At 36.1% G+C, this 14,394-nt stretch overlaps 2 protein-coding genes across 2 annotated transcripts; both read right to left on the bottom strand.

Moving 5' to 3' along the window:
* Positions 1-1,083: 1,083 nt before the first annotated feature.
* On the bottom strand, positions 1,084-4,450 carry LOC131771063 (histone H3, embryonic). The gene is made up of 5 exons (XM_059086818.2): positions 4,244-4,450; positions 3,162-3,262; positions 2,116-2,193; positions 1,732-1,769; positions 1,084-1,435 (listed from the first exon to the last, which is right to left on the bottom strand). The coding sequence occupies exons 1-5, from the start codon at positions 4,383-4,385 to the stop codon at positions 1,339-1,341; spliced, it is 456 nt and encodes a 151-aa protein (XP_058942801.1). The 5' UTR covers positions 4,386-4,450; the 3' UTR covers positions 1,084-1,338.
* A 5,834-nt stretch (positions 4,451-10,284) lies between these two features.
* Positions 10,285-14,341, bottom strand: LOC136280427 (calcium load-activated calcium channel-like). The gene is made up of 7 exons (XM_066165494.1): positions 14,237-14,341; positions 12,420-12,497; positions 11,923-11,988; positions 11,745-11,791; positions 11,280-11,347; positions 10,949-11,093; positions 10,285-10,599 (listed from the first exon to the last, which is right to left on the bottom strand). The coding sequence occupies exons 1-7, from the start codon at positions 14,295-14,297 to the stop codon at positions 10,513-10,515; spliced, it is 552 nt and encodes a 183-aa protein (XP_066021591.1). The 5' UTR covers positions 14,298-14,341; the 3' UTR covers positions 10,285-10,512.
* Positions 14,342-14,394: the final 53 nt, after the last annotated feature.

The raw sequence follows: 14,394 nt of genomic DNA, 5'->3' as shown, positions 1-14,394 counted from the left end.
TATGGCTTGCTTTGTTTCGTAGGAGAGGTGCTATTTTCGGCAATCGTACCAGCCCACTTTGGACGGAAATTCTTTTATGAACGGGCTGTATAATCTTAACAACGGACTTTTTTCATGTCGTTCGTAAAAGACGCGAAAGCGCTGTGGTTGAATAACTGCAAATCACCGTTTTCCGAAACATCATCGCCCCAACTAATACTAAACTGGTCTGGAATGTTTTAAGTTTAATATTGCTTGAAAAACTCGAAACCAACGTCAGTCATCAGCAAAGAAAACAATAACAGCAGACGTTTATGTGCACATCAATACATTGTTAACTGATTACACAAAAATACATACAAAAAATACAAATAAAAACAATATACAACTGATTATAAGCCACGCGCACTCCATTGCAGTTTCAGCAACAAACCCTCCTTCAGCGTATATTGTACTTTCGGGAAGCTAAAAAGCACTACCCACCATCAACACTGCATCTAAGCATTTTGTATACAGAAAAGACTAGACTGGCTTTCCAAACCTTTATGTTCGAGTTGGCCCATGATGACTATGTTCCGTATGGGGGCGGGATTGAATGATGATACTCGAAAACTTTTCATCGGCTGTGTAAGCCTCACTAGAGGATCCTTGTTTTTACCACTTTTTGAAAGATGTTCAGGGGTAGTGATAAGCAGAAGAGAAATCTTAACCTGATCGACGGAGAAAGGAGCTAAGAGTGGGATACATGCAGCGAAACAAAGGTTCGCGTTGTGATAATCAATTAAAACGATTAGGACTATTAAAAACTTACACTCAGCCACGAGGTGTAAAGGTTCTAATGACAAAAGTGTTATTGTTAGGAAGGTATTTTCAATTAATCTCAAAATAATACGCAACAGTTTTTTTTAAAGCACACTGGCAAACAGTAACGTACAAACACGAACAATGTAAACGGTCTCTTTCGATTCATCCAATATTTTATAATTTACTTCAGTAGTATTAGAGATAAGTAGAGCTGCTTTGAACCAAGTGTGGTGAGTCCAACTTGTTAAAAAAGGTCACTATCAAAAAAGAAACAGACAACTTAAAGACAGTGTACAGTACTTAGTCTAGTAAATAATTTTATTTCCTTCTGATGTATGAGTAGTTCCGTTAAATAATTACAGCACTCAGTTCAAACATTCAAAGTGATTTAAAATTTACTTCAAGCATGCATTTAAGTTACATAAAACAAAATAGAAAAATAGAAAAACTAAAAGTTGCTCAAAAAATATTACATGAAGTAAAATACATCTTTTTAAAAAATAAAAGTGCTCTTCCATAGTTTGGTTTATGAAGTGATGAAATATTCATTTTCAATCAACCAAGCCCATCATGTCGTCCACGGATTCGCCTGGCCAGCTGCATGTCCCTGGGCATGACAGTGACTCTTTTGGCATGGATGGCGCACAAATTACTGTAAAAGAAACAAGAAAAAACAAAGAGAACAACACAGGAACCAATTGTCATTTAAATCTACATGCATTACAATAAAGAAATAAATACTTCACTCATGCACATTCATTTACATGTGTACATGTAAAATTTCCAAAAAATAACATACAATTAAGTTGAAGCACACTGATTATATTACACAAATAAAGAATGTTTGAGAAAGAATTAGTAAACAACTATAAATGAAGAGAGTAAAAGGGAACAAGGTATAAAACAAAAAAATAACATTGTGATGGATATAAACAACATGAATGGTACGCATCCTCAAAAAGTCTAACAAGGAATGCTTCTGCTGCCTGAAAACAGAAACAACAAACATCTTCAAAGAATGTAAAACTGTATTAACAAGTGCAGAGTCCTCTATAAACTATTGTGGACAAGTGTTACTGGGTAATAAGTTATAATGAAACATTTTCCAGGGATAAAATCACTCAAATAAGTAAAATATCAACGGATGGAAAACCTATTCACACACCCCCCCCCTCCCATAGTAACCAGCCTCACAGTTAAAAATTACTTTTGCACAACATCTACCAAATGTATCACTATGTCTTTAACACTTCTGCAAATTATTAAACTAACAATGTAGATATACATAGGGTAGAATAAACCATACAGCAAAAATTTCACAGAATTCCTTACCTCCTGTAATGCTAGCAATGCTGTTGCCTGCCACCTTAACTCTACCTGCTGGTAAAACTTGTCAGCAATTTCTCTGACCTATAACAAACAATAAACTAAAATATGTAACCTCTGTACATGTACGTATAACTAAAGATAAAAAAGCTTACTTGTATAATTTTGTAATAACAAAGCAAGAAAATCTAAACATTCTAGCCAAGTGATATCAATTACACTATCAAATTGAAAAAGAAAGTGGTGGTTGTGATTAAAATTACCAGTACTGTGCCACACAAGATCCACTAAAGGATTTAATCATATCAGTAACTAAGTTTATGGTTAAGAAATTGTTGAGAATCTCTAAAAAGTCTCTGTACATTCCAAATATTCTGCAAACAGTTAGTGACAAGAAAAATAACAACCCATTAAAGTTCTCTTATTCATTGAAAGCAATTAATATAGAGGAAGGATGTGATGATAGATGATAACCAGGTGCATGAGGCCTCTATTCTCAAAAATCTGGTGTGTTAAACTCTCAAAAGTTATACGAGTCAGATAACCCTATACCAAAGTTCAATTCCAGTGCAGTGACATCTAGGCTTGGTAGAGCAGAGCCCCATGAGAGTTCAATTTCTGTATCCAGTGGCCCATTTCTGGGTTGCAATGATCCTTTTCAATGCAAGAAAGGCTATCAGTGTGCCACTATTCATATTATTTTACCCTGAATTAAATCTAATTTTCAAGTGTGAGAATTATGCTGGAAATAAAAAACAAAGATACTTCATGTAATTCAGAAATGGCCACTTCTGTTTCAACACCAAGGTCATGAATATGAAAAGAAACAAACTGAAACCAAGAATTTTGCTTTAGACCAAAATAAAGGGGATGACTGCAGTGACCAGTTATAACATTGAATAAAACCATTACAATGCTTGTTGCTGGTAACATTATGCTGAAAGTTGAACCTTAAATTTTTAAATGATAAAAGTGACATTGCAGCACTTAAAAGTTTCTTAATACAACACCAAACTTTGCAACATTCATGTTTAACTTAACATCAAACTTACCACCCTGAAGAAAGGACTTTTTCTGAGTAAGAGATGAGTTGTCTTTTGGTAATGTTTAATTTCCATCAGAGCTCTAGTCCCTGGTCTATATTTCCTCCTTTCTGCAATCAAATTGAAAGACAACACAAAAGAAATAAATTTTGTTAATCACTTAGAGCAGAATGGATTACACTCTTACCATAAGACAAGTGTATGTGTCAAAATACATTTGCTAACAATAATTATTTACATTTCAAAATAACATTGTCACACTCAAAAATTAACTTTATTCCCAAGGTGTCAGTAGACCCAAACCCTGAGAGCAAGGCTCGTTTTAGATTATGATTTTTTATCCCCCTCCCTACTAAAAACTGTGGTGTACAGTCAATGGGCACTTCCAGTATATACATTTGAATATTGATATAAAAACTGTGAGGAGTAAATTACTGTCATCATGGTTACAATGTTTGTCATTGTGACAGACTTCCATACAGAGATTTTTACTGAACCTCCACTTATTGAAATTTTGCATGACCCAATGAGACCAAAGAATATTTCCACAAGCAATTTCATGACCTTCTCACAAGCAATGACATGACTTTTTCAGGGAAAAAGGGCTGACAAATTCAATCCGGTACAGGAAATCTCACTTTGAACACCATGCTGGAATTTTCTGATGATTAACTTTGATAGGATAAATGTTTAGATAGTTTTCTCCCGAATCATACCACTCTCGTTGTCTTGCGGAAAAGCGTATGAAGTGAATGGACCGCATGCACTTGTTTTCTTCTTGCAATGTATTGAAATTACTGGCTTTAATCACGAGAGAACGCGGCTCTAGGTACTGTTTGATTCTCAGTTATTTTAATATTTACGATATCGCATTAAACCTTCTGTCCGCAATTTCGTGCACAAAGTGGGCATGTTGTTTGTCCAATTACCTGGCTGATTTCGATAACGTTTTGATCTATTAAAATATGACGGATAACTCCAGGTCTAAACATAAACCGACAAGTCTTTCATCAGTCATGCCATTTTCTTTCATCATAACGACAAAGTAGTTAGCAAATAATGACATGTAAATTTTGATCAAATCAGCTTACTTCGTGCACTGCCTTCATCAACAGGAGCTGATCTTTTAGCATTACTGTATATCACTTCAGCTGTTGAGAAACTGCGCTTCTGGGGGCTTTTCCCTTTCCTTTTGTCACTATGTGATTTTTTTTCAACCGCATTTCGAACCATAACTGACACTTTCTACGCACTAGTGGAACGCTTCAATTTCCCGCTTGTCATGCAGCCGCGCCAAGTCTTGATGCAATAGACAAACTGTACGGCGTCCATGCGCACGATTCATAGGGTCAGCGGACGCATCATGAATGAGGATCAAAACACTTACATGGAACGAACTGTCTCAGATCCATAAAGTAGTGTATCTTGCTGAGCGGGCCTCACCTGTAACATTAGAAGCAGCTTCGGGCCTTACCTGTAACACTATAAGCAGCTTTAATCTGCTTACCTAACAATACGTTTTCATTTCACAACGAATGTAAATCTTGAACCGGCAATTTCTACCGGAAAGTGTCTGTGGGACAATATAAGTTTAATCAATGGTTTCCATGACTGATCTCATGAGGTAGCTAAACTTTATCTTGCAGCTACAGAGGTGCACGCATATACATGTATACCAATGGAAATGGAATTTATCTTCAAATATTTATATGAAAAGCTATTCCCATACTTAATATTGTCTTGAATTTGATTTGCACTGCGACTATTCAGGGGCACTAAATCCCTTGTAAAACCGTGTAGTAATATCGGTGAGCACTGAATCGAACTTCGTAGGACGAATCGTCACCAATAATCCACACAAAGGAAAAAGAAAATTTATACTAACCTTGGCAGAGAAAAACAGTGTCATTTTTCCGAGGCTTAATGAGAATGTCACATATCGATTTAGGAGTACTTTTATTCAATTTAGCGTGATAAATGGTGTCTGAACGTACGATTGAAATTAAAAGTTATTAATATAAAATGTGACAAACCAAGCACAACCTGGGACAAATCCCGCATTGATCATTACTGAATTACTTTGATTCTGAATGTAGAAGCCAAACACAACAACAACTACAACAACAAACGATCAAACAAAAGGAGTTTTATAGAAGATTGAGACTTCAATGCATGCAATAATCAGTAAACTTTCGTGTAACAAAATCTAAAATTTATCGAAATGGACCAATACTTTTGTGTTTAATAACATTTAAAGGATCTTTGACTGTAATCATGGGTACAATAGAAACCATGCAAAACAGAGCTTATGTCCTATACCGGTCTAGGTTCAACGATAAAGACCATGTCTCCGTAAAGACCAAAAAAAGACGCCGCACACCCTCCTTCGATAAGAACCTTTCCTATTAAAAATTCCATTGTTCTGGTTGAGATAAACCAAAATTTTGAGAAAATACTAAGAACATACCCAGGGTGAGAATCAGTTTAGAACATCTTTATTTTTCTCCTTTTTGTGAAGTTTAAGCAAAGGTAAAAGAAATGTAAAACTGTGGTCTAACAGGACATTTAACTCAAATACTTAGCGGCCTTTTTTCAACAATAATGTTTTCCTATTGCACGATACACTGAAAACAACTAACTGGTTTGAAGTCGAACTTAGTCTGGTCACGTGAATAAAGGGTACGTTTCTAGAGAATGAAACTGTGGTGCTGCGTCGGTGCGAGAGTGTAACAGGGTAATTTGGTATAATCAACTGAGTTGATAACGTAAATTGGCCTCCGGAAAGAGTTCAAAGGCTAACGTTTCGAGCGTTAGCCCTTCGTCAGAGCAAATGATAACGGGCTAACGCTCGAAATGTCAGCTTTGAAACTCTTTACAATCGCCAATTTACGTTATCAACTCAGTTAATAGCTAGTGACAAATTACCCTCTTAGGTCTGGTCACGTCCGACTTGATTTATTAGGAACGTTTTAAGGCTTCAGTCGCAAAGAAAAAAACATGAGAGCGTTCAGCCTCAGCTCCAAAATTAGACGTTCTTATAAAAAAAAAAAAATTAAAAAAAAAAAAAAAAAAAAAAAAAAAATATATATATATATATATATATATATATATATATAAGGGGTGTATATATATAGGGGTGTATATATATATATATATATATAAGGGGTATATATACATCTTATAGTGTGAAACCGCCGTTCGTCAAAACTGTTTGGTTGCCAGAATCGGGAGAGCCTACGCAAGATAAAAAAACGACCTTATTCATGACGTAAAAATTTCTTTTCTGTACAAAGAAACTGACGAGAACAAGATATTAAAAAGAAAGTTAGCAAGAAAGGCACGACCCGGGAACATAGCGCGGTAAAAACAAGCTTTGAGTTGTCTATTCACTGAGCTAGCAGACTACGGATGCTTCCATCTGATTTTGGTTTGGACGGTGCCGTTCAATTTTTAATTGGCAAATTTTGTTTGATTGCGGAAAATTCTGTCCTTGATTCTGAACGACTATCATCTGTCAGTTCTCATCATGAACGGTTTTCCATTTCGAAAGCGTCCCTCAGGTTTCGAAGAAATTTTCCGCTTATTTCGGAGGGGTCAGCTTGAAGTTTGAGTGAAACTAACCATAGCCCAAGAGAAATAAAAAGAGTTGCTTTTACTCCCTGAATCTTTTCTCGTTTTCTATAAACCGGACTCTTTATTTTTTATTAATGAAGACCAAAAAATTGGTGTGGCCAGTAGCCATGGAGTGTAATTGGTGCTTCATCGGAACATGATCCAAATACTGTGATCATAAGTCTTGGTAAAAATTGGATGTAACCAAACATTGACGTTCTGATTCTGCGAACAGAGACCTTTAACTAGCTAAATAGATTTTTAACATAAAACCGTCGAATTGCAGACCGCAATCGCACCATTTTTGCCAATCCAACACATTCTCTTGCATGCCACTATTCGAGAGAACACACAACATGACGTAAGCGTATTCTGGAGCTCTCGCAAAAGGATAATATTATTCAAGCAAAAAAAACACGCAAGGGTTGCTATTTCATTTCTTTCCTACTGAAATAAAACCGACGAAAAGGTGAGACAAGCATTTACGTGTTTAAGGGTACTGACGACTAAGAAATTTAACCATTTTGAGATGCACCTCTTTCTAATCAGGAGGCGTCCGAAGTTTCCGAGAAATTTCCTACGTACTAAGTACCTCATGATTGTCCAACCGGCAACCTCGCCCAGTAATTAAAATCGGTATTTAGCCGGCAGGGTTTCGGTGGTGTTCGGTGGTGTTCTTCGCCTGAACCCTTTCACGCGCTTTGTTCATATTTATTCAAGCTTTTCGAGATAACTATAGATTTCATCAGAACTCAGCCGATATTAAAAATCGTTGTATCTGTTATGAAAAGTTAGACTATTTGACCTCCGGGCACTGGATTTGATTCAATTACCTGTCAGATTTGACAGTAAATGATGGTTTCTCGATTCATTTTTGAATAACATTCAACAAGACCACTTTAAATCACCCTAGATGAAACATATCAAATTAGTTTTCGCTCTATCCATAAATGTCCTTTATTATAAAATTTTAAAGTCTCATCAATTGATAACTCGCTGTTTGTGTAAGTGTTAGTGGGCTTCAAATAAAATAATTCCTTAACTTATACTTATAATTCTAAAAGGGTAATGATAAAAAAACCATGAGACATTGTAATGAGTAATTTGTGATATGGAAATTGTATGTTGCGGGCATGACTGTCATGTATAACACTTGAATATTATATCAGTATTCGTACGTTCCACAAAGACACACGTTCTATCCTTTGACTCTAAATTTGAGGCATTTTAGCCACTTTAAGGTATAGTTTTTCATTTATCACCGAGAAGGTGACTGATGTTTACCCGTCATTGAATCAAGGCCCATCAAATGAAACTCGCTTCCTTGTACTTTGCTTTTGATCGTGCATGTATGAGTTTTCTTTCTCCCTCGTTACCAGAAATCGGACACTGAAGTGAAATTGGGGGAAGAACACAACTTGTCGATCGCGGCGAGCTTGTCCGTGAGCTTGTCAAGCTGTACTGTTCTGAAATGGCTCTTTTGAACTTCCTAACCACGCTGGGGCTACTAAGAAACTCATCACAGTTATGGACTCCAGGGCCTCTTTGACTCATGGAGGCCCTAGACGATGGGCACACAGAATCTTGAGAGGACCATAATGGCGAGCTGTCCAAGAAAATACCTTGTTTTCTCCGATGTTTGATATAACATGGTGTATCACTTTGTACTTCCCATTTATCAGACTCATCTTCAGTAATCCTTTTGACCCTTTCGTCTGAAGAAGGAGATGTTTTACCAACTCCTTGTAATCTCGAGAGTCGACGTTGTAAAAGTCGCTCCCTCTCACGGCAAAAGGCCCTCTCTTCTTTTGATTTAGCTTTGTCTAGCAGCCAGGTCTGCTTCTTAAACAATTCTTTCTCACTAGCGTTTCTTTTAAGTAGGTATTTGGCACCGTTTTTGGACAAAATCACCTCGGGTGAGGCATTAAATGTGGACATCTTTATATCCCTAAAAAAATCAACCTCCCAAGCCTCACGCGTGAGGCAGATGAAATCTAATTTGCCGCAGACTGAGAACAAATTGAACGAAGAATGTTTATATCGTTAACATGTCTACGGGCCTCTTCCGCCGCATTCCATAATTGACCGCAAGGGAAAATTTTAACAAAGAAAGTTATTTGTTCAACATATTATGCATGGGTAGGGGTGCCCTCTTTTGTGACGTCAATGAACTCGGGCCCCCGTAATAATGTATTGTTTGTACGTGGGAAAGCAATTCCCGCCGTCAAAAGGAATTTGTAAAAGATCATTTGATAAAAAATATGTTTCTAAAATATCCGTTAGCTATTGCCAAACGTCATTTTCCTTTACTTGTCCCGTTTCTTACCGTGTCAGGGACTATTGGTATGATTAATAGCATTCATTTTGAATCTCGTTAAAGAATCTTTCCCCGTTAACTCTTTGATCTTTAAATTTCTCAGAAAAGCTGGCTGCTTAGCAATTTATAATCGTGTTTTGTTTACGCCGAAATAAAAAAAAAACGAGAAACATGACCTCAATTCAGCCTCGATTGATTTTTAAAAAAAATCTCACGTTAACTCTGCCTAAAGCTAAACCAATGTGAAGGAATACAAGTTTTTTACTAACAAAATAGTCACTGAATGTGTCTATCATATCCACCTATCTGATAATCAATTGAAAAAGTAGTTGTTCCTCTCTATGGAAACCTTTTGCAATAAACGAAGTTAACAGATACGAATTGACGTTTTCTCCATTGAGCCTGTATCATGAATGGGTGAATGCGCGCATGTCTTCAGCTACCTGATAACCAAGGCAAGCTAGTCGCGATGACTCTTCCTCAACCGGCTTTTCATGATTTCCTTTAGGGGTTTTGCTTCCTCGAAGTCATAAAAAAGGTGCACGAATAATAACTGCCAAATTGACCAAAAGCTTAATCCTTTGTTAGTTAACTGATTTCCAAGAAAAGCCATTAAAGTTTTAAGTAGAGATCAAGAGAATATTAACTCATAAAGATCTAGTCTTCTCATCACGAAGACAAAACCCATTTCAAAAGAGTATGTCTAAATTTTTTTAATTGTTTTTACTCAATTTATTTCTCACTAAAGTAAAGTGAGGTTGTATATCTCCATGTTTTTATTCTTCCCATGGCGTGATGGGTTTACTTCGGTTTGGAATGATTTAACTGAAAAACAGATGGCGGAGCGTAGCAAGTATAATTTTGCACACGTGTTAAATGGAGTCGTGTTTTATAAAGTGCCATTTGCGCAAAAGGCAGTGCTTCATTCCCTTTATAGACTGGCAAAAAATATTTTTAAAAAATCAAGCTTTCGGTATATTTCATCGCTTTGGAATATTCGGGACAACCAATACCTCCATACTACGTTTTCCTTGGACTGTTTCAATAGAGCCAGTTGGTTATCCCGGCTCTACCTCAACCAAATCAGTTCTGTACGAATTCTTCAAGGTATTTAACGACAACCAAACTCTCATGGCAAAAAACAAACACCTTGGAAAAAAAAAAACATACGTGGAAAGAAAAGACGAAGGAAAAATGGAAATCTCCGAGTAACATCAAAAATTTAATTTTTGACTGTGATAAATGTACTGATAGTTACATGTACATTTACGACAATATGGGGCTTTCCTAAAAGTTCACTAGCATTGTAACACCTGGGGACAGACATGCTTAGGAAGACTGTTTCTGTAGGTCAATAAATGGTCCAAACAAGTTGTATTGTACAGAATTCCAAGGCAAATGAGTACTCTGTGGCCAAAACTCCTGTGAAGTTTACTTGGTACCCTGTGGTGGTGTCAGCAGACCACCAACCTTGCTTGCAGCTCTAGATGGAGCAAAGCCCAGCATTTTTTGAATATTCTGAGAAGAGAAAATCAATGATCTTAATTAGGTTCAGCAAAGGTAACATCAAGTTACTGAGAGAATGCAGGTAGAGGGGCCCATCTATACACATAAAAATAAGTTTTTGACAATTAATCAGTACAATTCTGCAGAAGGATAATTGAATGATCAATTGATGATTAACTGGTTGTTTGATTGTTTAATTAATCAACTGTCTGCCTGACTGATTGATCAACTGATCAATAGGTTCTGTGATTGATAAGTTGCTCACAACCAAAGGGCCTTAACATTAGAAAGTACAGTGTTGTCTATACTGTATCTATGAATGTTGCTAAATACCTAGCTAGGAAAAAAAACTTGCACAAACCTGTCTTACAGACATAGTACAAAGAATATACAGGAAGATAAAGGAGCAGTCAGTAAAATCTGTGCCCATTAAGTTGCGATGGGACAAGCCTTGAAGCCAAGAGTGGGGAACAAAAGGAAGCTTTGCAACAACTCTGCCATCAAATCTGAAAAATAGGACAACACAATGTGACAAATATAAGGCAGCCCTCTCTAACTTGAATTTAAGGTAATAAATGTAAATAATCTGTATATGGAAATGTCATTGCTAAAAATTAATCCAAAAATTTTTATATTCTGTACAATTGCAGTTGTAAAAACCATCACTGAATGTTTTAGGGTCACACACTTACATAGAATTAAACATGCCAATAAGAGCTGTAAATGTAAATCCAATGGCAAAGATGGACTTCATTTTCACCTTCAAAAGAATTACAAATATATATCACCATTTAACACACAAGACGTCAAGTCAAATCAAACTACAGGAAAGCTATGCAAGAGGAGGGGGTATTCATCGCACAGAGGAATTTCATGAGAGATACTGTTGTATACAGTAACAATGTTCTTGAAGCTTGGATTGCAAAAATTTAAAGAATCCAGGCAAACAAAGTAAAGGAATTTTAAGTTAATTTTTTGCAAATGTTTGAAACTCAGTTGTAACCAATGATTCTTGTTAATAATTTCCACGGAATCATGTGCCAAACAGCCATTATTGATCAGAACTGAGTCAACCTAAACAAGATACGGTAAAATCATATAATTCTTGCACACAAAGTGAATATATTGATTATACTTGAAATAAAGAAGTCTCTCACCATTGAAAGGTCTCTGTTGTGATTCTTAAGCTTCTCCTCAACTCTTTCTAAGAAAAGGCACAAACCCAAACAATTGTAAAACACACTTCACCAGGATTTCATGTAAAGCAGTTGTAGTAATATCATCCAGTAACTACATCAAAAAGAAAAAACTAATTATCATTCTTGGTATGCTTACCCATTTTCTTCTTCTGACCTCCCCCTTGTCTGGGAAGATCTAAGATATTTTCTTTTCTCTTCTCCACTAAGAAACAGAAGTAAATACCATCAAGACAAAGCTTCTAGGTATTTTAATAAAATTCAGTCAATGTTCTCTAGAGTTGACACAGTACAACAATTTGACTGAAATAAAAGCATGAAATATATGTCTATGATCATTATGGAAGGATTGTAATATTACAGCTTTGATCAAAGAGAGCTGATTCACTTGATGACTTATAACTTTTATGTAAAATATGTAAACATTCTTCTCGTTATATAACTGCAGTGCATTGGTTTACCAAGCATTACATAGCATTACCACAGTCAGGACACTTCTTTTTACTTGATCATATTGTAAATCTACTCTCCTAAGTAAAAGTAAAATATCTAATTACAAGCATTGTATGGTAGTCCATGATTCTTGATCACTGAATAAAAGGTAGTTAAATACTCTACAATAACAAAGATACTCACACTTTTTACTATCTTTTTCGACTTCTGCAGTTAACTTCTTATATTTGTCTGTTCTGTAAACCAATAGATATGTGATTCCTATAAAAGAGAAAATAAAAGTAAGGTTGCTACAATCTCTTTTTTTGCTCCCTTGATAAGTATTATTAAATATACAAAACAGATTTATGGCCAAATACAATAAAATATTTCCTACGATAGTGATACCATAACCCTACTGCACAAGAAACTAAATATAAAAGAAATGTATTCTTATGAAGTCCTGCATATCTTTGGTCAGCATATGAGGTATCACCTCCAATGAACATGTGCCATAAAACGTGATTTAATTTTGAACCCCATAAACATTGGTAACTCTTTGTCTAATTTTTATACCCCATATGTGGCATATTTATTGAATTGAAAAAAAAAGAAAGAAATTTACACTTGGACTAATTGTGGTGACTGAAGCATTACGATGAGCTTGTTAATAGGTTTGTGACAGTACAGAAATATGAAAGGTGATTTAGGGTTGTTGATTGTTTTCTGAAGTTACTAGTTAAGTTAGAAGAACTAATATTGTACATGGAAACAGTGTGATTGTTTGTTGCAAGATCATTTACAACATAATGATAAATTAAGCCACAAAATGTATATTACAAATGCAGAACTGGGACGTTTTAATTCTATGGTAAGAAAGGATTTCTTCTCCTTTTTTTCACTCAGTCTGGCAATTTTTTCCCTCATTTTTTTTAACACCAAGGCTTGAAACAGTATGAAATTGATAGCAGACAATTTATTGATGTTACAAGCAGGAGTTACCCCTTTAACTCCCAGAAGTCATCAACATGAAACTTCTCACTATAATATCCTCACAATATCCAGCAAACAGGTAATGAGAATATTCAAACTTATCAGGTAGAAGTTGTTATCTTGATTTAACACCTAATTCTCATCACTACTTTACAAGGAAATGTGTAGCAGCTTGAGGGGAGAATTATTAATTTGATCTTGGGAGTTAGTGGGTTAATAAAAATTGGCTAAACTTCAGAATACCCCGCAACTTTGGTCTGCCTCACTTACATGTGTCGGGAGGCTTTGAAGATCGAGGCATAACACAATAGACGCCTAACCAATAGTTGCCTAACCAACCATACAATTGGGTGGGATAATTCTAAAATTATCACCACTAATCGGCGTTACCACCAGCGCCTTTGTTTGGAGGCTTGGCACATTAACTCCACCCACACTCCTTTAAATTGTGACGATGGCGGTCTGCTTCCTGACGCTTATTTAAACCTCGTCAGAAAAAAAAAAGGCCGCTAATTAGTGATCATATAAAAGGACCTCTTTTTGCAGCGTTTAGATCACCCCTGATGAAGGCACTAGACAGGAGTGTCGAAACTTTGGGTCTATGAATTGTAACTTCTTCGGTTACATTCATTAAATCTGCAAACCAGTGTAGCATCAAACTATGTCTGATTGTCCACCTGGTTGCCGTGTGAACTTTAATATATTTTATTGACGCTATTCTTATTCAATGACATGTAAATGAGTTGCGGGGTATTCTGAAGTTGCTCCTAAAAATTAAAGATCCCCATATTGAAAATCAAACAGTTACTATGTACAGGTAACAGTAAGATATAACCATAACTCTCCGCATGAGGAATCCTCGCAATTGCAATATCAAAATCGTGATAACCCCTGCAACCGGCTGCGGACTTGAAAGAAATCCAGTCAAGTTCAAGAATCTCGCTTGATGTGCCATTCACTCGGTTGAATCGAACCACATCTCACGGCACAGTTTTGGGCCATCGTAACTGATTTCGAAACAAACTTACCTTCAGAGAGAAGTGCAGTAGCTACTGAAATGAAGAGAATAAGGATCGTGTCAGCCAACATTTTCACGATCCAAATCGTTACACCAAGATGGCGGAGACGCAGCGAAAATAATTTATGCTTGAGCCTGCATACACATACAGCCAACAAGGTGTTAGCA

Source organism: Pocillopora verrucosa, chromosome 4 (genome assembly GCF_036669915.1).
Source record: "Pocillopora verrucosa isolate sample1 chromosome 4, ASM3666991v2, whole genome shotgun sequence".
Lineage (NCBI taxonomy): Eukaryota > Metazoa > Cnidaria > Anthozoa > Scleractinia > Pocilloporidae > Pocillopora > Pocillopora verrucosa.
Note: the sequence above shows the minus strand (reverse complement) of the source record. Positions and strands in the feature narration are given on the sequence as shown.